Source organism: Sciurus vulgaris (assembly GCF_902686455.1).
Source record: "Sciurus vulgaris genome assembly, chromosome: 1".
Lineage (NCBI taxonomy): Eukaryota > Metazoa > Chordata > Mammalia > Rodentia > Sciuridae > Sciurus > Sciurus vulgaris.
The window spans coordinates 117,924,620-117,947,459 of NC_136461.1; the positions used below are offsets into that span (position 1 = coordinate 117,924,620).

Here is a 22,840-nt window from a genome sequence, read left to right on the forward strand (position 1 = left end):
ATAAAGACCAGCATAGATTCTTAATTTCCTTCCTCACAGGGGCAGGTATGGGGTGACTGAAATCATGGAAATCTTCATCTCATTTCTCTCAAAGAAAATTGAGATTAAGAATGTGTCCTTAATCTAGGAGTTAAACCTGAGACCCTTCACCGAATAGAAGAAAAAGTAGGCCCGAATCTCTATCACGTTGGCTTAGGACCAGACTTCCTTAACAAGACCCCCATAACACAAGAAATAAAAGCAAGAATCAATAAATGGAATAGATTCAAACTAATACGTTTTTTCTCAGCACAGGAAACAATAATGTGAAAAGAGAGCCTACAGAGTGGGAGAAAAATCTTCACACACACTTCAGACAGAGCACTCATCTCCAAAGTTTATAAAGAACTTAAAAAACTTTACACCCTGGGCTGGGGAGATAGCTCAGTCGGTAGAGTACTTGCCTTGTAAGCACAAGGCCCTGGGTTCAATCCCCAGCACCCCAAAAAAACAAACAAACAAACAAACAAAAAAAAAACTTTACACCCAAAATACAAAGAACCCACTCAATAAATGAGCTAAGGAAATGGGCAGACACTTCACAGAAGATATACAGGTGATCAACAAATATATGAAAAAGTGCTCCTCATCCCTAGAAATTAGAAAAATGCAAATTAGAGCCACTCTAAGATTTCATCTAACTCCAATTAGAATAGCTATTATCAAGAACACAAGCAATAGTAAGTGTTGGTGTGGATGTAGGGAAAAAGGCACACTCATACATTGCTGGTGGAGTTGTGAATTGGTGCAGCCACTCTGGAAAGCAGTGTGGAGATTCCTCAGAAAACTTGGAATGGACCCACCATTTGACCCAGCTGTCCCACTCCTCGGTTTATACCCAAAGGACTTAAAATCAGCATACTACAGAGATGCAGCCATATCAATGTTCATAGCAGCTCAATTCACAATCGCTAGATTGTGGAACCAACCTAGATGCTCTTCGATTTGACAAATGGATAAAGAAACTGTGGTTTGTAATATATGTACACAAAGGAATATTACTCAGTCATAAAGAAGAATGAAATTATGGCATTTGCTGGTAAATGGATGAAGTTGGAAAATATCATGCTAAGTGAAATAGGCCAAGCCCAAAAAACCAAAAGCCAAATGTTTTCTCTGATAAGTGCATGACAATATATAACGATGGGGGTGACGGGCGGGGGGGAGAGAAGAATGAAGGAACTTTGGAAGGTACAGAGGAAAATGGGGCTGGAGGGTGTGGAGGACAGAAAGTAGAATAAAACAGTATTACCCTATGTCTATGTATGATTACATGAATGGTGTGAATCTATATTGTGTGCAGCCATAGAGATGAAAAGTTGTACCCCATTTGTGTACAGTGAATCAAAATGCAGTCTTAAAAATAAAAAAAGATTTTAATTTAAAAAAAGGAAAGAAAAAAGAATGTGTCCTTAGGCTCTCTCTGCTTTCTGATCGTGATGTAAGCTGCTTCTCTCTGTCACATTCTCATGCCATTATGTTCAGCCTCACCTGGAGCCCCTGGGAATGGAGCCAGTCTTCTATGGACTAAGACCTCTAAGATAGAAGACTCTACTTTCTGTACAAGACAATATTCTATCACAGACTTCTCCTTTCACCCTATGGCAGATATCAAATGAATGACAAGGACTGGAGTATTTCTCCAAGGGCACAAACAGCAAGAAACTGTTGATCTGTATGTCCTGGAGCTATTACAGGGGGCATGTAGAGATCCTCTTCAGAAGAAAAAAATATTTACACTGATTAAGTAGCAAAGCATTTTGGACAGAAACCATACAAACTCTCAACAAGTGAGGAATACTTGTTAGGAAAGACAAAATAGGAGAAATGACTTTACTGAGATAATTATATTGAACTTTAAGCTCCATGTGGCTAAGGACCTTATCCTATAGTTCCTTAATGTTCCCTCTCGCATCTAAGAGTCATGCGTGCATTGTTGATGTTCTATGAGAGTCACATAACTCCTAGATTTCACCAACTAATATTAGATATTTAAGCCATAATGATGCTGTTATTGTTTAAATAAGTAGAGGATTTTATTTGGGAAGTAACACAAATGACTTGGCTTTCATTGGAATTAGAAATCTCCTTGAAAGTCAAGAGATACAAGATATCAATGAATGTATGCAACAGAATAGAAAAATAAAAGACAAAATCCTCTGGGGCAATAAAAAAAAAATGTCTCCTTAGTCTGATGAGCAGCTTGGTGGGAGAAGAGGGGGCCCTGCCTTGTTTTCCCCACCCCCACATTGGTATCTTCCTGCCATGCCCCCTGTCTTGGTCCAAGTTCAATTCCTCTGCAGGAGGAAGGCGGGCAAGAGGAGAGAAGGCGTTGAAAGACCGCTCCCCTTCACATCTTCCTCCACAATTAAGGAGGATCCAAGGGCCACACTACTTTGAGGTTTTCCAAATTTGAGGACTCAGAGTTTTCCTCCCCAGGTTTGAGTCTGTGGGTCTCTGAGGGGTAGCCCTCCCTGGGATCCAGGCATCCCTTGGCTCTGCTGTGGGTCAGGTTTTACCTCCAGCCCCTCAGGCTTGAGTGACAGGAGTTGAAGCCGCTCACCTGGGCCCTGTCCCAACCCGGCCAACAGGGGGAGCCCTGGAAAGTGCCAGGCCCCTGGGGAGAAACTAGGTCCTGGGAGCAGGGTGTCTAGCTTGGGGGCCCCTGGGAGCGGCTGCTCTGAGGAGAGAGGAGGCAAGAAGGGCCCTGAGAGGGTAGTCCAGTTGGAAGGGAAAAGAGGCGGTAGAGCAGGGGAGAAGGTGGCAAAGCTGGACAGCTCGCCTTGGGGCGTCCCAAAGTGGCAGCAAGGGCCCAGCCGGCAAGGGCCCAGGACAGAACCAAGTCCTAGAGAAAGAAAGAGAAAGGGTCAAAAGGCACCTTCCTCTGAGAGATGCCACTCACCCCTCCTGTTTCCCATTCCTTTCTACCTCTCATTTGAAAGTCTTTCCCCATCTCCACCCCTCGTCCCTTCTCCCGTGTTTGCTTTTCTTCAGGTTCATCATAAATGACTTTACTTTGGGGAAGCTTCCCAAGACTCCTGTGGGAGCATTTGCTGCCCACTGTCCTCACTCTCTGTACCTCTCCTCAGGCACTTAGCTCAATTAGAATATGTTTGTCTTTTGTGTACTTATTTATCTAATGTCTGTGCCCCAGCTCTGTGGAGGCAAGAACGGTATTTATTTCTCTCCTGAATCCAGCCCAGCCTAGCACACATCAAGTGCTCAGTAAAACCATGTTGAGAGCCAGGTGTGGTGGCCCAGGCCCATAATCCCAGCTACTTGGGAGCCCAGCCTGGGCAAACTTAGTGAGACCCTGTTTCAAAATAAAATATAAAAAGGGCTGGGGAGGTAGGTCACTGGTAGAGCACCCCTGGGTTCTGACCCAGTATCACAAAAGCAAAACAAAATACATTGAGAGGAGCAGAGGATGTTTTTGATACAACCCAGTGAATCCATTCTTTGCTCTCTCTGTCCCTGCAGTGAAGATCTCAAGTTCTAGCTTGGTGAAGAATCTGTTGCATGGCCATGGGCTTGTTGCTTAAATTTGAAAGCCTCTTTTTTCATCTGCAAAGTCCCCTCTCCTGGCTAAGATCAGGCAGCATCATGGGTAATAAGGGAACTGCAGAGTTCATAGCTGTGATCCCAGGGCAGATGAGGGATGAATCCCAGCCTTCCTCTTCTCTGGTTCTGAACCCCATAGTTCTCCTCCTCCAAGAATCTCACCTTTCCTTCCGAATCTGCCCTCTTTTCCTTTGCCACCTGCCAGGAACCTACAGTAGGGATACCCTGCCTGGAACTGATTAGCTAGACCTCCAAACCACTTTGTGTATTTCAAGTAGCCTAACTGCAATTCCACATTTTTCTTGGTGATACCACATTGTTTAACCTAAAGGGTATCAACCCAGTGTGGCTACATTGGCAGGGGGGCATAAGGAATAAAACCTGGGAAAACAAATTCATTAATACTTAAGACATCCAATTTATTGGCCAGGAACAATATTTCTCAAATCAGATCAGTGAAGCATTAATGATCCTCCATGAAAAAATGTGTGGGGACCTCTGTCAGCGTATACTCTGTAGGTGAGTGTTCTTTGTCTTGGGTTCTTAGATGGTGTGGGGCCTTGTTTCCCAGGAAGTTTGTGTCCTTTGGATGCTCCACCTAAGCAGGCAGGGAGAGTTTTGTTTTTGTTTTTGATATTGGGATTGAACCCAGGTGCATTTTACCACTGAACTATATCCCCAGTCCTTTTATTTTATTTATTTGATACAGGGTCTCACTAGGTTACTTAGGTTGATTTTGAACTTGCAATCTTCCTGCCTCAGCCTCCTGAGCCACTGGGATTATGGGTGTGTGCTACTACACCACCCAGCTCTGCAGCTTCCTGGCCCCAGCCTGAGTCCCGTATCTTCTGACCAGAAGCAGCTTCCTCTCTTGTCATCGCATGCTTTGAGTGAGGGTGGAGGTGAGATTGGCACAAGGATTTTGGTTGTTCTGTGCTGGGAATCAAACCCAGGGCTTTGTACACACTAGGCAAGTGCTCTACCACTGGGCCACATCCCCGGTCTTTTTTATTTTATGTTGAGACAGAGTCTTGCTAAGTTGCCTAGGCTGGCCTGGCAACTTGCCATCTTCCTGCCTCGGCCTCCCAAGTCACTGGGACTACAGATATGAGCCTGTGTGCCTGGCTGGCACAGGTTTGGGAATCCCAATTCAGAACTGGAGCATGTTGCTGCTACTAACCTTCTGGTGACCTAAACCTGTTGTGTCCTTCAGGGTCAAGCCTGGAGTAGGACATATGTACTCCAAGAGTGCAAAGATGTGAAAAAGTGCCCTCCAAGCTGGGGCTCAGGAAAGAATACCTTTTCTTTCCCTCATTGTTTTCCAAGGAGGACACTTTCAGAGCTGGGAAGGGTGGGTCGGGGTGAAGGGACAGGGAGGGCTCTTCAGGTGCTATTCAGTTCCAGGCTGCCAGACTGGTGGCCTAGCGAGTCCCAGCCTGCCCAGGGCTGCCCCACACCTGCAGCTTCAGCTGTACTCTCAGGGGCACAGAGTCTGGGTCCCCAGCTGCACCCGGAGCAGGGCAAAGACTGAGGATGCTTATTCCATGAAACTGGCTGGAGTGGAGGGATAGTTCTCTGGTCTCTGCACAAGAACTTTGGATTGGTAGAATGTTTCTGTGATGTTTTCCATAAAAAAAATTTTAATTTTGTTGCTGTAAGAGCTAACTGGCCTGGGAGACTGTGGCAGGAGATTTGCAAGTTTGAGGCCAGCTTCAGCAACCTAGCAGGACTCTGTCTCAAAGTAGAAAATAAAAAAGGACTGGGAATGGGGAATGTAGCTCAGGGGTAGAGCACCCTTAGATTTAACCTTAGTACCAGAAAAAAAGAAAAAAACCTAACTGACCTCTGTCTTCTACATTTTCACCTTCTCCCAGTCCATCCCCAGTGTCACTACATTGGCCATCTCCCAGTTCCTCTTTCTGTTCAAGAGCCTTTGCACACTCTGCTTGCCATGCTCTGCCTGTTCCCTCTGAGCTCAGCTGACACCTATGTGCACTTTGGGTCTCAATTCAAATGTCACTTTGTTGGGGAAGTCTTTGATGACACCCTCGGCACCCTCAACTTGCCCCTCTGTAGCACATAGCAGTTACAATTGCAAACCTCTTAGTAATTGAACATCTGCAAGGGCCTCCTTCACCCCATGGCCCTTGTCTTGGTCTCATTGTCTCCTGCCTAGATTATCTTCAGAAGCCTCCCAGTGCCGGTCTTGCACCTCCTCCAATCCCAACTACATACAGAGTAGAGACATTTCTTCACTAACGATAGGGTTAGTGAAAAAATTGTAAATCCATCATCAACTGAAAATATCGTAAGTCAAAGGCTGGGGTTGTAGCTCAGTGGTAGAGCACTTGCCTAGCATGTGTGAGACACTGGCTTGAATTCTCAGCATCACATATAAATAAGTAAATAAAATAAAGGTCCATTGACCACTAATAAAAATATTTTTTAAAAATGCATCTAATATACCTAACCTGCAGAATATCATAGCATGGCAACACACAGCACTGTAGAGTATTGGTTGTTTTCCCTCATGACATATAGATGATCAGCAGCTGTGGCTCCCAGGGTGTCCCGTATTACTATCTCAGGAAAAGATCAAAACCCCAAATTCCAAGTATTGTGTATACTGAATAGCATATTGCTTTTCGTACTGTTTGAAGTCACACCATTATAAGTTGGGAAACTTTTGTAATGCTTATTAAATGAAAATCTGAGCCAGGCCATGGTGGGACATGCCTGCAATTCCAGCAACTCTGGAGGCCGAGGAAGGAGGACTGCAAGTTTGAGTCCAGCCTCAGCAACTTAGAGAGACCCTGTCTCAAAATAAAAAAAATAAATAAAGGGACTGGAGGTGCAGTTTAGTGGTAGAGCACCCATGGGTCCAATCCCGAGTACCCTTCCCCAGTATCCGAACATGCCTCTCTCCTTCCTGGGTACCCGCCTGCCCATAGGATAAAGTCCAGCTACCTTAGAATAGTTTCTGAGGCCTTCTGGGACAGGACACCTGTTTGTCTTGCCAAGTCCATCTTTTGTTGTTCCTGCTTGTTCCTACCCCATCGCACTGCTTACTCTCTGACCACAGCAAGCTACTAGCAGTTTGCCAGTTTTGCTATGCTTGCCAACTGATTTTTATTTTACAAATTCTATTCCTTCTGTGAGGTCATCTTTCTTCACCTGCCTAGGCGTGGCCTTGTCCAGAAAGCCCTATCTCGTCCTCTGCATCTTCCCAAAACCTTGTGCTTGCCTGAATCTCAGTACTGGTCCCTGGTAGTCCTCACCTTTCTGCTCCCCATTAGGCTCTGAGTTTCTTTCTTTCTTGTTTTCTGTCCAGGGATTGAACCACTGAGCCACATCCCCAGCCCTTTGTAGTAGTTTATTTAGAGACAGGGTCTCAATGAGTTGCTTAGTGCCTTGCTGAGTTGCTAAGGCTGGCTTTGAACTTGCCATCCTCCTGCCTCAGCCTCCAGAACTGCTAGGATTTCAGGCATGCTTCACTGCGACTGGCAGGTCTGAGTCTTTTGAGGGTCATCTTTCATATCTGAGTCCCCACACCTAGTAAATAGCTGGTGCTCAACCAATGTTGGCTGAACGAATGACTTGCATACTATTCCTGGTCTCATACCTGCTTGGCCATGGACTCAGCCAGGAGGGCCCTCCCCTTCTCTGGGTAAGATTTCCTGCCCGACACATTCTCTGTACTCACGGTGGATGCTGCTGCTGCTCCCCTTCTTCTCCCCAGTAGCCTCTGGTGGCCCCTGGGTCATCCGCTGTCCAGTCAGCTGCTCTGCCATGGCCCAGTGGGTGAACAGCATATTGTGCAGGAGCTGAGGAGTGAGGAGAAGGCAGGGAGGGGTGGGACAGTCTTGCCCTGGCATCTGTTCCTCCAGCTCATACCTGTACCACCATCGCCCAGTTGTTCAAAAAATGAAATACTCTCATATGGTTGTTAAGCAACCACTCACTTCTCTCTGACCCACAACTAAATGAGTGATGCCTACCACAGAAGTCACCCTTTCTCACAGGTGGTGCTATACGATACCGATTGTTAAATACCCCTGCCCCTGGGGTCCTCAGGGACTAGGATGCAGGAAAAGAAGAGCATCAGAGGCTAATGAGTCCCCAAAAGGAAGAGAGCAGGGATGGGGGCTTCCTGGGCAGAGGGGTACATCCTGGTAGGGCTCTGGGGACAGGTGCCACCTTCATACCTACCTCACTCTGCACACTCATGGGCACCAGGGCTGGCCGACCCAAGGGAGGAGCCCCCAGCAGCAGGTGCGGGGAGGATGGTGCCCGCACTTCCCACAAAGGATAGTTGACTATGATAAGTTTGCTGAAGTTGAACTTGTAAGTGAACCTTTTTCCTTTGGTCTTGTGCAGGATCCTCTTATTGTAATAATACCTGGAGAAGGGAGGTCAAGAATGAGAGTTGGCTCAGTGGGAAGGGTACAGAGTCAGAGTCCCCCTCCCCCGGCCAGCAAAGTTGACCAAGCTCTTCCTTGAGGACACTAGGCCTCTTCCCACATGAAAGGACACTTCCTAAGCCTGAGGGGAGTGGGACTAGGACAGGGGTGTCAGGAATCTCAGCCCTTTTTTTGAACTCTGTACATTCCAGTTGCACCGGCCACCTCCTCTCACCTGAGGGCCCGGCTCAGCTTGTCATAATTCATCTGTGGTTTGCATTTCCTGCGGCCCCAGAGGCGGGCCACTTCATCTGGATCCTTGATGACAAACTCCCCATACTCTCCCTGCTGCCAGGCGATGACATGGCGGAACTCTTCCTTCTGCAGGAGCTCCAGGATGAAGTGCCACAGCTGGATCTGCCGGGAGCCCGGGGAGGACTCAGCTTTGTAGGCCCAGTCAGGGAAGGCCACACCTGGGGTGGGGAAGTAGAGTGAGGGCCACCTTGCTTCTCCAGAGGCCCCACCCAAGATCTCAAAGAGGTTTCCGAGCAGCTCACCTGAGATCCAGTAGTTGCCCGGGGTGGCTGGAATGCCCTCGGTCAAGCAGCCACAGTGCATGGTCCACTCCAGACGTCAGCGGACTGAGCCTGGACCTCGGGGGAAAGGATCACCACTTAAGAGGATGGGGAAAAAAGGAAGGAATGGAGAAGATCAGGAAGGAAAGAAAGAAGAATCCAGGAGATAAAAGGGAGGCAGAGGCAGGAAATATCCCCATACCCAGGGCAGGGCCCTACCTCCTCTGGGGACCTCTTCACTGCCCAGAGACTGACCCAGGACTGGGACTTGGGGCTGAACCACTGATACAGAGGAAGGGGAATGCAAAGGTTCCTACATTCTGTCCCCGCTGGGGGATTTAGACAAAGAATGAGATCTCTTCTTAGGACTTAACAGGATTGGAGTTTTCTCCAAGAGAAGATAAGAGAAAATATAATTAATTGCTAACTCTTTCTAAACCTTGAACAGGAAAGAGGCAGAATATATACATATCTGCCTGTACCTTTATAGTACTTGGAACAATTTTAAATTTGAGATGAGCAGGGAGTTTTGCTTGTTATTGTCACCAGTGAGTCCCAGGGGCCTGATGCACAATAGATGTATAACAAATGATCACTAATAGAATAAACAAACTATCATTTTTTGATGTTTGTGCTTTCCTTCCGAGTGTTGATTATAAAAGGTAGAGAACCTTGTCTGTCTTGCTCACTGCTGGCACCCTAGGTCCCATCCTGGCACTGGACCTTGTACCACAAGTGCTTTGAGGATATTTATTGAATTGATGAACCAAGGGAGAGCTGGCTGCAGTGGCCTGTAATTCTAGCAGCTGGGAAGGCAGGGGCAGGAGGATTGCAAGATGGAGGCCAGTTTGGGCCACTTAGTGAGATCCTATCTCAAAATAAAAAATAAAAGGGCTGGGTTTGTAGCTCAGTGGTAGAGCACCTTTGGATTCAAACCCCAGTACCATAAATAAATAAGTAAATAAACAAATAAATAAATTAGTAAATAACCATGGGCATGAAAGAGGGGATTGTTGGTTCTCAACTGTTGAGGGGATTTTGGAATGAGTCCCAGTGAGAGACTTGTAGATAAAGGGAGGAGACTAAATGTTGAAGGAAGCAGGGCACAGGGGCACATGCCCGTAATCCCAGTGACTCAGGAGGCAGGAAGCCACAAGTTCAAGGCCAACCTGGGCAATTTAGCAAGACCCTATCTTAAAATAAGTAAATAAATGAAAAGGACTGGGGATATAGCTCAGTGGGAGAGTGTCTCTGGGTTCAACCCCCAGTACCTAATAATAATAAAAGAAAATGTTGAAGTAAAGCCTTCCACATGGAACAGAGGATGTCGGTACAAAAGACTGGTTTCTGCTGTCCCTAGTGGAACGTGAGACAATGTGCAAGAGGACTGGAAAGGAATGGGAGAGGCTGCGTGGAGCTGTGGGGACTGCTTCCGGAGGTGGGTCAGGGCAGAAGAGATGCCTGGGAGTTTGGGACTGGATTACACAACCTGGACTCTGGGATTTCCTCTCTGATGATGTTAGTACAGGGGAGGCATTATTCTCAACTAGAATTTATCAGGCTCTCAGGTCTGGAGGACATGTGATGGTTTGTCTTGGAGCAGCCTTCTCACATTCTAGAAGAGGCTTAGTGAAGGAAAGTGAGTTGACCAAAGACACATGACGAATTAGTTGCCACACTCCATAGCACTTTCTAATACACGAAGTTGCCTTAAGACTTTCAAGAAGCTGGGCATGGTGTTGCATACCGCTACTCTGGAGGCTGAGGCAGGAGGATGGCAAGTTCAAGACCTGGGGAACTGAGCGAGACCCCGCCTCAAAATAAATAAATAAAAGGGCTGGGTAGGTAGATGAATAGAGCACCCAAGGTTCAATATCTGGTACTGGGGGTGGAGGGATTCCACTTTTGTCTAACCTTAATCAAATTGGGAGCACTTCTGCTTCACTTTAGGAACATCAGCTGGAAATGGGGTGTGTTTATGCAAAGGTTAGAGGTTCCAAGGGAAGACTGTTCCCTGGAGGAAGCAGATAGAATTCCCACTGCTTGCTCTGATGTCTGCTGGATCTGATGGTGTTTCCAGGTCTGGAGGATCTGAGACCTCAGGGTAGATTTTTGATCTGACAAGCAGAGTATGATAAAACCCACCACCTACAGACCCTCACTGTGCCCTGAATAAGGGATTGAAATTACATAGGCTGGACCTCACACAAGGTATAGGCTGGGGTCGGGGCAGACACATACTTTCCCTAAGGCCATACAGCTAAGTGAAAGAGTGGGAAGCAAGACTGAATCAAGATTTAAAAGATTCAGCCGGCTAGGTAGCCTTGCAATGCTTTCTCCCTGCCCTCAGAAAGGAACAACAACAAAAACATAAACAAAAAACACAAGGTGATAGCCTGGTGCGTGCAATGACACTAGCCTATAATCCCAGGACCTTGGGAGGCTGAGGCAGGAGCATCTCAAGTTCAAGGTCAGTCTCAGCAATTTAGTGAGGCCCTAAACAACTTAGTGAGATCCTGTCCATTAAAAAAAATGGGGTGGGGGGCTAGGGACGTGGCTCAGTGCTTAAGCACTGCTGGGTTCAATCTCTGGTATGAAAAAATAAAACGAAACACCAGCCAAACAAAAAATGAAGTAGTAATAGTAGTTGAGGTCGAATCTAATTTCTTGATGCTGCACCCTTCTCTCCAGCCTCTCCTGTGTTGTGAGACTCACTAGTGGATCCTTAACCCTCCAGTTCTGTGTGTAGAAAGTGTTTTATATATATTTTTATATGTTTTATATATATATTTTTTGTGTGTGTATGTGTGTGTGTGATACTGGGGATTGAACCACCCAGGGGAGCTCTAACGCTGAGTTACTTCCCAGCACTTTAATTAATTAATTTATTCATTTATTTATTTTAAATTGTGAGACAGGGTCTCCTTAAGTTGCTGAGGCTGGCCTCAAACTTGTGAGCCTTCTGAATCAACCTCCTTAGTCTCTGGGATTACAAGTGTGTGCTACTGCATCCAGTCCTTTAATTCACTCACAAAGGCTGGGGAGGTGGTCCCATTCTGTCCCCTCCTCCTGGTCCTTTAGGCCCTTGGCCTCCTTCCCCCTTGTGCTGTGGGTTAATCACACAAAGCTTGGTGATCCTTTGACCACTAACTCTGCACAGCTTCTTCAGTCCCTGTAACCCCCACGGCAAGATCAGTGCAATGCCTGAGAGGAGGACGAGTATTAAGAACTATAAATCAAAAAGGACCATAACCCAATCTTGAATGACCAGTGTGGTTTGTCTAAAGCACTTTATGTTCCTGGAAGGGTTATAGAAGCAAGCAATTATTGTCATATCATCATCATCATCATTCTGATTACTAACAATAAGGTTAATCCTCTTGGCTAATATAAATGTTCATTACAACACATGTAAGTTTTAGGTCATTATTTAATAAAACAATATAAATAATGAAGATAAAATTGGAGACTAAGTCTTAAGTTTAGAGCAAAAGGAAACATCCAAAGCAGATTTTACCTTTTCCAGCTTGTCATTAATATGAATCGTGCCTCTATCATGCACTTAGCTTTGCTTTGGGCTTGACCTTTTTTTTTCATATGTAACTTCATTGATTCTTCACAATAACCCTTGGAGGTGGATATTAGCTACATTTTGCAAGCTGAGGAAATTAAGGCTCAAAAAGATTAAAAGACTTGCATAAGATCCTGGCTAAGTGGTGGAGCTGGATGGGAACAGGTCTGTCTGACTCTGAGCTGAGCTGTAATCAGTCAATCAAGGTTGAAAAGTTGAGGATGAAACTTTGGGAGCAGAGCGGCGAGGCTGGCAGGAGGCCCTGGGCCCCTAAGGAGGCACTCCAGTCTAAACCTAAGATGTAAGTTTACAAAATCAAAGTGGTGTGAGTAGGTGAAGTGGAATCTCCCCGTTTCCTGAATGCTGATTTTTTTTTCCTTGCCTGAAAAATATTTCACAGCGGTCCGAAGAAGTCAGAACAGCCAACCAGGTGAATGGAGAGTAATACAGAGAAGACAGGAACACACACAAATACATATGTCTAAAAAGCCAGAGTGTTTAAGTCCAATGCTAACGTATGCAAAATAAAAACTTGCATGGAAAGTCATTTTGTGGTAGGGGCCTTCTAAGCAGCTGGAGTGAATCGACTGGATAATCTGATCGATTGGACAAAACCAAGTCTTTCCAGGGACTGCTTGATTGATTCAGTGGGAAAATGGAACTGTTTATAAATACAAAGGCAGGCTGTGAGAATCAGTGAGAAGGACAGTGAATCAGAGAGGAGACAAATAGTGATACAGAAATCAAAGTCCTGGCACAGATGAGGTCGAGTCTGGCCCAGATGGTGGGCGGGTGGGTGAAAGATCAGAGTGGAAAGCCAGCCCCGGGGAGCAACAGCGGGAGAGAAACCCCTCAGAGACAGCAATGGCAGTCTCCAGGGGATATTTTATGCTTGTTAGCTTTGAACAAACTGCACAACCCCCTCCCGTCCACCAAATCCCCAATCTGATTAGGAGCCTCTGGTCTCTCCCCTTGATCTCAGCCCCAAGTGGAGGGTGGTTAGTCCTGAGACCTGCTTAATGCTATTAAGTAAAGCTGCTTAGGTAGGAGAGCAAGAAGGAACAGGGGCTGGGGAAGGGCAAAGCCAGCCACCTTTTCTCTTGGGGAGTTTAGGGAAGGGGCAGGTTAGATGCCCTTCTTTTTGTCGCCTCTCAGTCTCCTTTCCCTTTTCCCCTGACCACAGGACATGCAGGCAGAGACCCCATCTTGAATCTCTGTGCCTAGGGCGATGCTCTGGATGCCGATGTTGGGAACCCAGCTCACTCCTGCAGCCTCAGCTCCTCCTTTCCCTTCCCAGCCCTGAGCCACCTCCTGCCCTGCAGCCCCTTGCCTAGACTCAGATCTCTGTGCAGTCCCTCCTCCCAACCTGTCCCTTGCTGCTCTTGTCCCTGGTGTCCCTGGGGCCGTGGGATTTAAAAGGTCTGTGTAACTCCCGGAAGAGAAATCCAAACCCAGATGCCCCCCCAGCCCAACCTTCAGAGCAGTCGCACAGGTGGTCGAAGGTCAGGGGGAGTGCCACTGCCGGCACACACACCACAAGAACCTCGGCTTTGGGGGAACGGGACATGGGGTTTCCAGCAACAGGCTTCCAGGTTGGGTGGGACACATCCCTTGTCTCACCCTGCCGGTCTGTTTCACTCTGGTCTTTTGTCTTCTGTTCATTTGCTCCCACATGACTCCTCTCTCTTCTTCCTTCTTTCTATTTCCCATCCTCCAGCCTTCCTTGGTCTTTCTCCCCTGCCACCATTCATTTTGTGGCATGTTCTCTCCTCCCAGTACGGGTGATCGAACCAGAGACACTACCACTGAGCTACATCCCCAGCCCTTTTTATTTTTTTATTTTGGGACAGGGTCTTGCTAAGTTGCTGAGGCTGGCCTCAAACTTGCAATCCTCCTGCCTCAGCCTCCCAGAAAAATCACTGGGATTGGAGTCTGCCACTATAACTGACATGCTGCCTCTTTCCCCCTCTTTTCTCTCTTCCCTGTGGTCTTTTTTCTCTCTTCCTTGGTTGCCTTCTCGGTCTGACCTCCCCTGGGATGACTGTTTCCCTCTTCTCCAATGTGATCTCTGTCGTACCACGTCTCACTCAGCCCTGCTTCCCTGCCTCTGTCAGGGCCTCTCACTTTCTGTTTTCTCACCTCTCTGTCTTTCCTCTCCTGCCCCCTGACTCTCACCTAGGCTTCAGAACTAGAAGCTGAAGTGCAGGCCCCCAGCTTGTGGGCCCTTGACTCCTATAGCCTCACCTCCCCACTTCCCTCCTTCCTCCCCAAATCCCTCCAGGGTCCCATCCCTTCCCCAGGGGCACCTAGGCATGGGTTCCCTTCATAGCTTTCCTGTTAGCCTGCCTGGGGGAGCCCCCTGGATAAACCCTCCCTCTAGTTGCCCCACCCAAGGACAAGAAATCCCCTGCAGCAGGAGTTGAGGTGGCAAGGAACCAGGCCAGAAGGAGAGGAAGTGAAAGTGCCTAGCAAATAGGGGCTGGGTGAGCTGGCCCACTGGCCTGGGGCTGAGAGTCAGGGACCAGGAAAACAGGGCGGCAAGTCAGCAGTGGGCAGCAGAGGTGGCCTGGCTAGCTGGGAGCCTCTGACACCTCTGACTCAATCCCTAATCCTCAACCCCCAGACTCTCCCCACACACCAGGCCTAACCATGGCTCCATCCACATGTCCTGGTCCCTGTGCCCTCTGGTGCCCCACTGCCCGTGGGCAGGGCCAGAAAAGGGAGCGGCAGTGGCACCCACAGTCTTGCCACCATCAATCACCCTCTCGTTTCTGTTGGGAAACAGGTGGGGAGATGGCAGGACTTCCCTCTGCCATCAAAGCATCCTCTCCCAGGGCCTCCCAACCTGCCTCTGCGCTCGCCACCTCAGGAGCTCTTGGGACAAGGGAGGACTCACGCTCTCGGACTTCAGGCTTCGTGGTCCTAGTTCTTGGGGAAGAATCCAGGAGTCTGAGGAAGGGAGGGAGGCAGTGGAGGGGAGCACGCCCTCACCCCATCTGAGGTTTTCACCTGATCTACCCCTGTCTGGCTCAGGAAGAAACATAACCCTAAAGCCCTCATCCTCGCAGCGCTCTGCCTATCCCTGCTTCTCAGGTCCCCACGTTGTGATGTCCACAGATTCACCTGCTTCCCTCTGCCCAGTAGAAACCACCAACTGATTGTCAGCCCTGTTCTTCAGACTCAGTTACTGGGGTAGCAGCGCTGCATGCTGAGGCGCAGAGTCCCGTCGCGCACAGACCAGAGCAGGGAAATGGCCAAGAGCATCATTCATTCAGCCCCCAGAATCCAACTCGACCATTCGGACCAGGAGTTGGATCTGTCCCAGAGAGCTGTGCCCCATCTGGGAAGAAGAGCCTGCTGGATCTGCTCTCCTAAAGATATTCTCCTGCAGGTGCCAAGGTGCTACCTGGCACTGTGACTGTCCTGCACCTGGATGGGAAAATCCCTGCTTCCTCTCAGGGGGCTTCAACGTGACTCCAGACCTCCTGACGTTTCCCTTTCCCAGTGGCCCCACAACTGGCTCCACAGTGGAGGAGGAGGTGGGAGCAGGGAAGAGCCTGTCCCTCTGTGCCAGTCCCTTGCCGCAGACCTAACAGAGTCCCTTACCGAGGTGCAGCAGCCAAGTCCCCGCGCTCAGTCCAGCTCCTTCTGGCGCACTCCTCGCCCAGCGACGACCCTTCGCTCATCACAAGCGTTAGGGTTACTTAAAATGAGAGCGGGATCTCCAAGCTCCCAGGGGAGCTGCTGTGGTTTTCAGACAATAGCATTAACCCTTCGGGGGCCAGCGGCACCACAGTCCTGCGCCCCCTCCCACGTGCCCTCACCCCTGTGGGGGTGGGGTGGGAGGAGCCTCTTCCTCTGGATCCTTTGCATCCAGAGCAGATGGCTCCTAAAATGTTTGACCAAGAGGGAGACTGGTAAGGGAGACACCTCTTCTTCAACTCTGTAGGATACCGACCTACTGGGAAGTCCTTCCAGCTGTCTACCTTTCACTCTGTCAGCCCTTCTCTCATGGAGCTTTCTGTGGAGATAGAGACCAGACCTGGAAAACAATTAGCCTTCACAACCTCTGACTTCAGCCCACCACATTCTTGTTTCTCCCTCTGAGTCCCACACCCTATGCTCTGTTCCCATACTGGTTCTGGATCTTTACAATTTATAACTTTTATTCTTATTTTAAACAAAATAATACCAACAGTTTATTCAATCTCTTTTTCTGAGGATTTTTTATGCACTTATTATGTCTATTCTCTTAGCATTCTAGGAAATAATTTTCCTTTTTCTTTCTTTTTTTTTTTTTCCTTAGTGGTACTGGGAATTGAATCCTGGGCCTTGCACATGCTAGGCAAGTCCTCCACTAAGCTACACACCAACCCTTTTTAAATTTTTGTTTTGCTAAAATTGCTGGGGCTGGCTGGCCTCGAACTTGCCATCCTCCTGCCTCAGCCTGTTGAGTTGCTGGGATTACAGGTGTGTGTCACCACGCTAGGTATGCTTTCATTTTTCTTATTAATTCAACTTGAAGTTAGACAGCAGGAAGAACTTCCAACTAAGGGATAAGCCAGCTAGGAAAATGTGGCTACAGGGGCATCAGATAGTCTGCTAAAGAGCAAGATAAGGGGTAGGATTCCGGGATATCCTGGACAGGGAATGGAGGACTTAAGTAACTGAACTCAGGACAGGTTTTTCGGGAGTAGCTGGAGGAGGGTGGATGCCAAAGACAGAGCCTCTCTCTTTAAAGTCCTGGGGACCAAGTCACCCTGGAGCCTGCCAGGCCTCTGTCCAATCTTCCAACCACTAGCAGGGAGGAGAAGATTGATGGATGTCATTGGGGGAATCAATATGATTTTCTTTTTTTTCGCCCTGACTCTGAGAGGCCAAGTTTCCCAGGGCTCCCCCCTCCTGCCTCATTACACAGCCCCTCCCAGCCCTGAGCTGATCGAGATGGGAATGGAGGGCCATGGAATTAAATTCTGGGGGTTGTTTTCTGGTTAAATCAACCGAAGCTAACATGATGGAAAGGTGAGAGAGAGGCTGATTGATGGAAGAGACAGAAGCTGGGGGCCACGGAGAGGGTCCTTGCGGCAGGGGGGTGTGGGGGCTGGGGCTCTGTGGGCAAAGAGGAAAGGGGCTGCAAATGGAGGGTTGGCACGGAACACAGTGCCAGGGAGCTGGATGCAGGGAGAGGGGATGTTAGCAAGGACTAGGCAGACCTGGTTTCCACAGAGGAAAGCCAAGTGCAGCAAGAGAATCCAAGATGAGAGGCCAGATTGCAGTATCCAGGTGCTTCTCTTAGGTGCCTTGGTATTTCCTCATCTGGGGAGCTTGTCCTGCCACTTGCTCACTGTCATTCTGTTCCATCTTGTTCATTTAAGAGTTTCAGAGCTGTTGCCAAGGTGCCCAGCCTTCCAGTGACTCGGGAAGCTAAGGCAGGAGGATTGCAGGTTCGAAGCCAGCCTCAGCAATTTAGCGAGGCTGTAAGCAACCTAGTGAGACCCTGCCTCTATATAAAAAAAAATAAAAGGGCTGGGGATGTGGCTCAGTAGTTAAGTGCCCCTGGGTTCAGTCCTTGGAACCAAAAAAAAAAAAAAAAAAAAAAAAAAAAGAGTTTCAGGACCATTGGGTTAGGAGCAGGAGGGTGCCAGGGTTAGGGAAGACTCAGGAAGAATTGTGCTCTCCCTCCTCTTCATGAAGGGCCCCTTGGTTGAGAGGGTCTATTGACAGGAGGGGTCTGTAGGCCCTGGTCTCCCTGGGGTCCTCCAGAACACCTCCTACCTCCAGGCTTTCTTGGGAGCACCATATTCAGAAAGACCTCCAGATAAGAAGGCTCTGGCTCTGCTGTCCCACCTCCTGCCACCCTCCTGGCTCCATGGAGTCCCTTGTGTGACTCCCTCTGAGTCCTGGGAGGAGGAGAGGAACTGCTTCTGGCTAGAGCTTTCACCTTCTTTCTGGGGCTACACATGGTCCGACCTACTTCCTCTTATCTTTCAGGGAAACCTGACAAAAGCTGTTAGTCTTCCCAGAGGCCCAACTCACACTTCAGTTACTGGCGCTTGTTGACTAAGCTGGGTGTGAGATGAGGAAGTCAGACACTTGGCTCAGACATTGGGATGGCCAGCTAACCTTCTGTTTCTTCTATAAGATAAAAGCAAAATTGCCAGGCATGGTGGTTTGTGTCTGTAATCCCAGCAACTGTGGAGGCTGAGAAAGGAGGATCACAAGTTCAAAGCCAGCCTCAGCAACTAAGTGAAGCCCTAAGCAACTTAGCGAGACCCTGTCTCAAAATAAAAAGTAAAAAGGGCTGTGGCTTAGTGGTAAAGCCCCTCTAGGTTCAATTCTGGATACCAAAAGCAAAACAAAATAAAAGCAAAAAGCTGTGGATGTGGCTCAGTGGTAAAGCACTTGACTATCATGCACAAAGTCCTGGGTTTGATCCCCAGCACTGCAAAAGACAATAAATAAAAGAATAATAAATAAATAAATAAATAAATAGCAAATGCCCTAGCACCCCTGGGGTGGTGGGGGATGGGATCTACAGACCCCTTCCAAATGAGAAGCAGCTCTGTGTGCTCCCCAACTTACAGGGTGCCCACCACCATCTCTAAGTAAGGAAACCAGAAGGTCCCCTAGCCTCAGACAGCTCCTATGCCCCAGCCAATTCAGCTCAGCACGGGCAGACTCAAACTGCCTTCAAAACCCCAGTGAAGCCAGGCATGGTGGTTCATGCTATAATCCCAGCAACGTGGGAGGCAGAGGCAGGAGGATTGCAAGTTGGTACTGCAAAAACAGGACAAAACAAATGAACAAAACTTGACCTCATTCCCACTATCTGCCCCAGTGAAGGTTCCTTAACTGCTCTAACACAGTAGCACAAGAATGGGATCAGGCCAAGAGAGGCGGCAATGGAGACCCCATTTTTGTCCGAGCAGCAGCCAGTCTTCACTACTTTGGGGATGTTTTCCAGCACCCACTTGGGTCAAGGAGGGACCAGAAGATTGGGAACAGCCTCTTCTTATCAGCTCTGCTATGGTCCCCAGGGCTTAGGAAACAAGAGGCCAAGGCAAGCAGAGGGCTTTTCACAGGAGAAACCAAAGCGTGCTCTATTTGAGCCTCGCTAGTATCCAGTTAGTGACTTTTCCCATACTTGAGGGAAGAGCAGGAGAGGCTAGTTGGAGCTTACTGGCTTTGCATGGAGGCCTCACCACCCTGAATGGGTCCTCTCAGGATTCACTTATAGTGGCCGACATTAAAATGGGCAGGACCCGAAGGGCATGGGAGCAAACACCTGTAATCCCAGAGACTCAGGAGGCTGAGGCAGGAAGAGGGCAAGTTCAAGGCCAGCCTCAGCAACTTAGTGAGACCCTGCCTGCCCCCCATGCAACTAAAAAACGAAACTGGACATTGAATCCTCTGTACACACGCGGTAGGACTTGAAGTTTAGGGTGGACTCAGGTCTTAGGGAGGGCTGCATGGGGGGTGGGTAGAGATGAGTGGTGATGCCATCTTTTCCCCTGAGGTATATAGAATAGAAAGGAACCAGGAAAACGAGGCTCATCTCTCCTTCTCTAGCTGGCCAGGGGTCATGGCAACCAGTTTTGGGGACCTGACTGGTTCCAGGAAGGCCTGTCTGGCCAGTCCAATTGTGACAGAAGACCTGTTTATTTATTTAATTTTTTTTTTTTTTTTTTTTTTTTGCTGTACTGGGAATTGAACCCAGGGGCACTTTGCCACTGAGCTACATCCCCAACCCTTTTTATTTTTCATGTTGAGATAGGGCCTCACTAAGTTGATGAATCTGGCCTCAAACTTCTGATCCTCCTGCCTCAGCCTCCTGAATTCCTGGGATTACAGCTGTATATCACTGGGCCTGACCAAAAGACCACTCCTCACCAGCTGCTAGACAAAAAGCGACCCTTGTATCCAAGACAGGATGGGACTTGATGCAATGCTTCCCCTTTGGAGTGAGGAGGGGAGTGGAGATGGCCCTACTGGATTCAGAGGGACAGGCAGAAGGGGTGCTCCTGAATAGAGGAATAAGGTCATTAGGTGGCCTGAGGGGAAAATGGGAAGGAGGTGCCAGGCAAACATTGGGAGGAAGAGGAAATCTAACTTGAGACAAAGAACAGGGAGAAGGAGTTGAGGAGGCCACCCAGAGAGGAGGAGGATGGGGAGGATGCGCAGCCATGGCCAAGGCCGCCCTGGAATGCCGCCTCCGGAAGCAGGTCGGGGGTGGCTGGGGGAGGGGAGGCTATGTGCTTGTGGAGCCCGTGGCTGTGGTGTCGGTGGAGACTCTTCATGTCCCATTAGCGGCAATGGAAGGTGACATGCGGGGATCGATACCAATCGAGGCAACAGACTCCTAGTAATAAACCCATTTCGCTCACACTTCTCCACCCCCGCCCACCCGACCCACGACTGGGAGCGAGGGCCTCCCGCCCCGACCGCCTCTCCTGGGAGGCCGCTCTCAGGACAGTCCCAGGCACCGGCACCTGGGTAGTCGCCCCGTGTGTGGGAGGAGCAACCAGCAGGGTGGGTGGAGGGTCTCCCCTCTGGCTCTCTGAAGCCAGCGACCAGAGTCTGCTGCCTGTGGTCTGAGATCTTCAACCCTTTGTCCTCTCCCCAAACACTAAGGGTGTTTTCAAGTCCCAAGTCGCAACAGGGAAAAGCCCTGGAGTTTTGACCAACTCACACCTGGGTGCGGGAGAAAGCATCTTTGTCCTCCTGGCCTTTAGGATAACATTGCTGTGTTTGTGTCTCTGTGTGGGTGTCTGAATGTGTGTCTGTCTCCGCTTGTAGGTGTGCATCTGATCATCTCTGGATTCGTGAAGCCAGTGCACATTTTTCTGTGCCTGTGACTGTTTTTCTGTGTAGGAGTTTGTGTCAGTTTTTGTGTTTCCAGTGCCAGCGCGTGATGTTAGCATACTGTGTGTGCCTATCTGTCCACGTGTACCTATCTCTGGGGACGTGGGTGTGTGAGCCTAGGTGTGAATGTGAGTGTGAGGGTCCACGTTTCTGTGGGTGTCTGCTCTGGGTGTGTGGGCTGTGCTTTTTTTGGGAGAGTGCTTGTGGGTGTGTCTGTGTGTGTGATTGTGCCTGACCTTGTCTCCCTCTTCACGTGAGAGAGCGCTGCTGGCTTCTTAATACAAACCCTGCCCAGACCTGGCCCGTGGTGTCCTACCTCACAGGTAGGGTGCTCCATGGTTCTGTTTGCTGGAACTGAGAGATTCCCCAGATGCAGAATTTTCAGTACTAAAATTGGGACAGTCTCAGGAAAATGGGACAGTTGGACGTGCTGCTTCCTGGCCTGGACACAAGGGCCAAAGTGAACAGGCAGTCTAAGCGTCAGGGAAGAAATGATGGAAAAAGATGGGGAGGGGAGTTGAAGAAGATGGAAAGGTCAAGGCATTTGAATGGAAGAGGACCTGGGGATCGGGTCAGACCAAGGGAGCAGCAGGAGGGATGCCAGTTAAATTAGAGGAGGAATTCACCTAGAGCACGGAGGGAGGACTCTGGAAGCTAATACAGAAAGAAAAAGGAATGGTTTGTTCTCTGTTCTGGAAAATCCTAGAGACTTCTGCTGGGTCCTGTTGGGAACAAGGGTAGAGAGAGATGATGCCTGTTTGCTCATGACTGATGGGTGCACGCACATAGAGGATGCAGAAGGGGCTGTCACTCTCCTGCTCACCCTATGCCTCCTTTCAGGATGGGGACTCCTTTAGTACCAACTGTGTGATGCTGGCTTTAGGTCCTTCCCTCTCTCACCTGGTAGACTCCATTCCTTAAGGGAGACAGGGCCAAGCCTGGATGCTCCTGGGTAATGAGCATAGGGTTGGGGCGGGTCAGGAGGCGTTGGGAAGGGAGAGCTGGGTTATAATCTCCTGGAGTGTGCCTCCCCTAGAGGAGGCCAGGCTCAGTGGCCTGCATCTGTAATCCCAGCTACTTGGGAGGCTGAGGCAGGAGAATCACAAGTTTGAGGCCAGCCTGGGCAACTTAGTGTCTCAAAAACTAGACAGGACTGGGGAATGTGGCTCAGTGGTAAATCTTCACTGGGTTCATCCCCAGTACAGGGGGAGTGGGGGAAAAAGAAAAGAAAATAGAGCTCCAATGCTAAAAATCTTTGCATCCTGGCCTACTCTTGACATTTGCAGATGCTGGGGCGAGAGTACAGACTGACAGCCACTCTTGTGGCTCAGCTTGGCAGGGACCCCTTTGTTTGGGCAGGGGATGATAGGGTACCAGGGTCCCAGAGTGTGGGCTAGAAGGAAGGTCATGGCTCTCGGTGGGTATGTGCTCTTCACCCCACCTGGGCTGGGCCCTGGTTATCCTGGTGTCAGGGTGGTTCTCTCTGGGAATTACCATTTCAGAATGTATCCTCTAGCCTTCAGAGCTATGGACAGTGAGCTCTCCCAGGGCTGAGCTCTTGAAGATGGAAAGTGGATCTTGAAGATGTCCAGGATCCCTGCTGCTCACTTTCCCTTTGGGCTTGGGCTGTTTGTCTTTTGTTTGCCTGGGTACTGCAGATGGAACTTGAAGGTGCTTTACCCCAGTGCTAGCCCTTTAAAAAAAAAAAAATATATTTTGAGACACAGTCTCACTAAGTTGCTGAGGCTGGCCTCAAACTTGCCATCTTCCTGCCTTAGCCTCCTGAGTCACTGGGTTTATAAGCACACACCACTGTGACTGGCATCTTTTTT

At 48.9% G+C, this 22,840-nt stretch overlaps 1 protein-coding gene across 1 annotated transcript; it reads right to left on the reverse strand.

Annotated features, from left to right (window-relative positions):
- Positions 1–2,345: 2,345 nt before the first annotated feature.
- Positions 2,346–22,536, reverse strand: ETV3L (ETS variant transcription factor 3 like). Its single transcript, XM_079132437.1, is given in 7 exon segments — positions 2,346–2,540; positions 2,542–2,884; positions 7,304–7,424; positions 7,810–7,999; positions 8,236–8,473; positions 8,558–8,673; positions 22,503–22,536. Coding segments are annotated over 6 exon segments (1,086 nt in total). The 5' UTR covers positions 8,619–8,673; positions 22,503–22,536; the 3' UTR covers positions 2,346–2,407.
- Between the last annotated feature and the right edge of the window lie 304 nt (positions 22,537–22,840).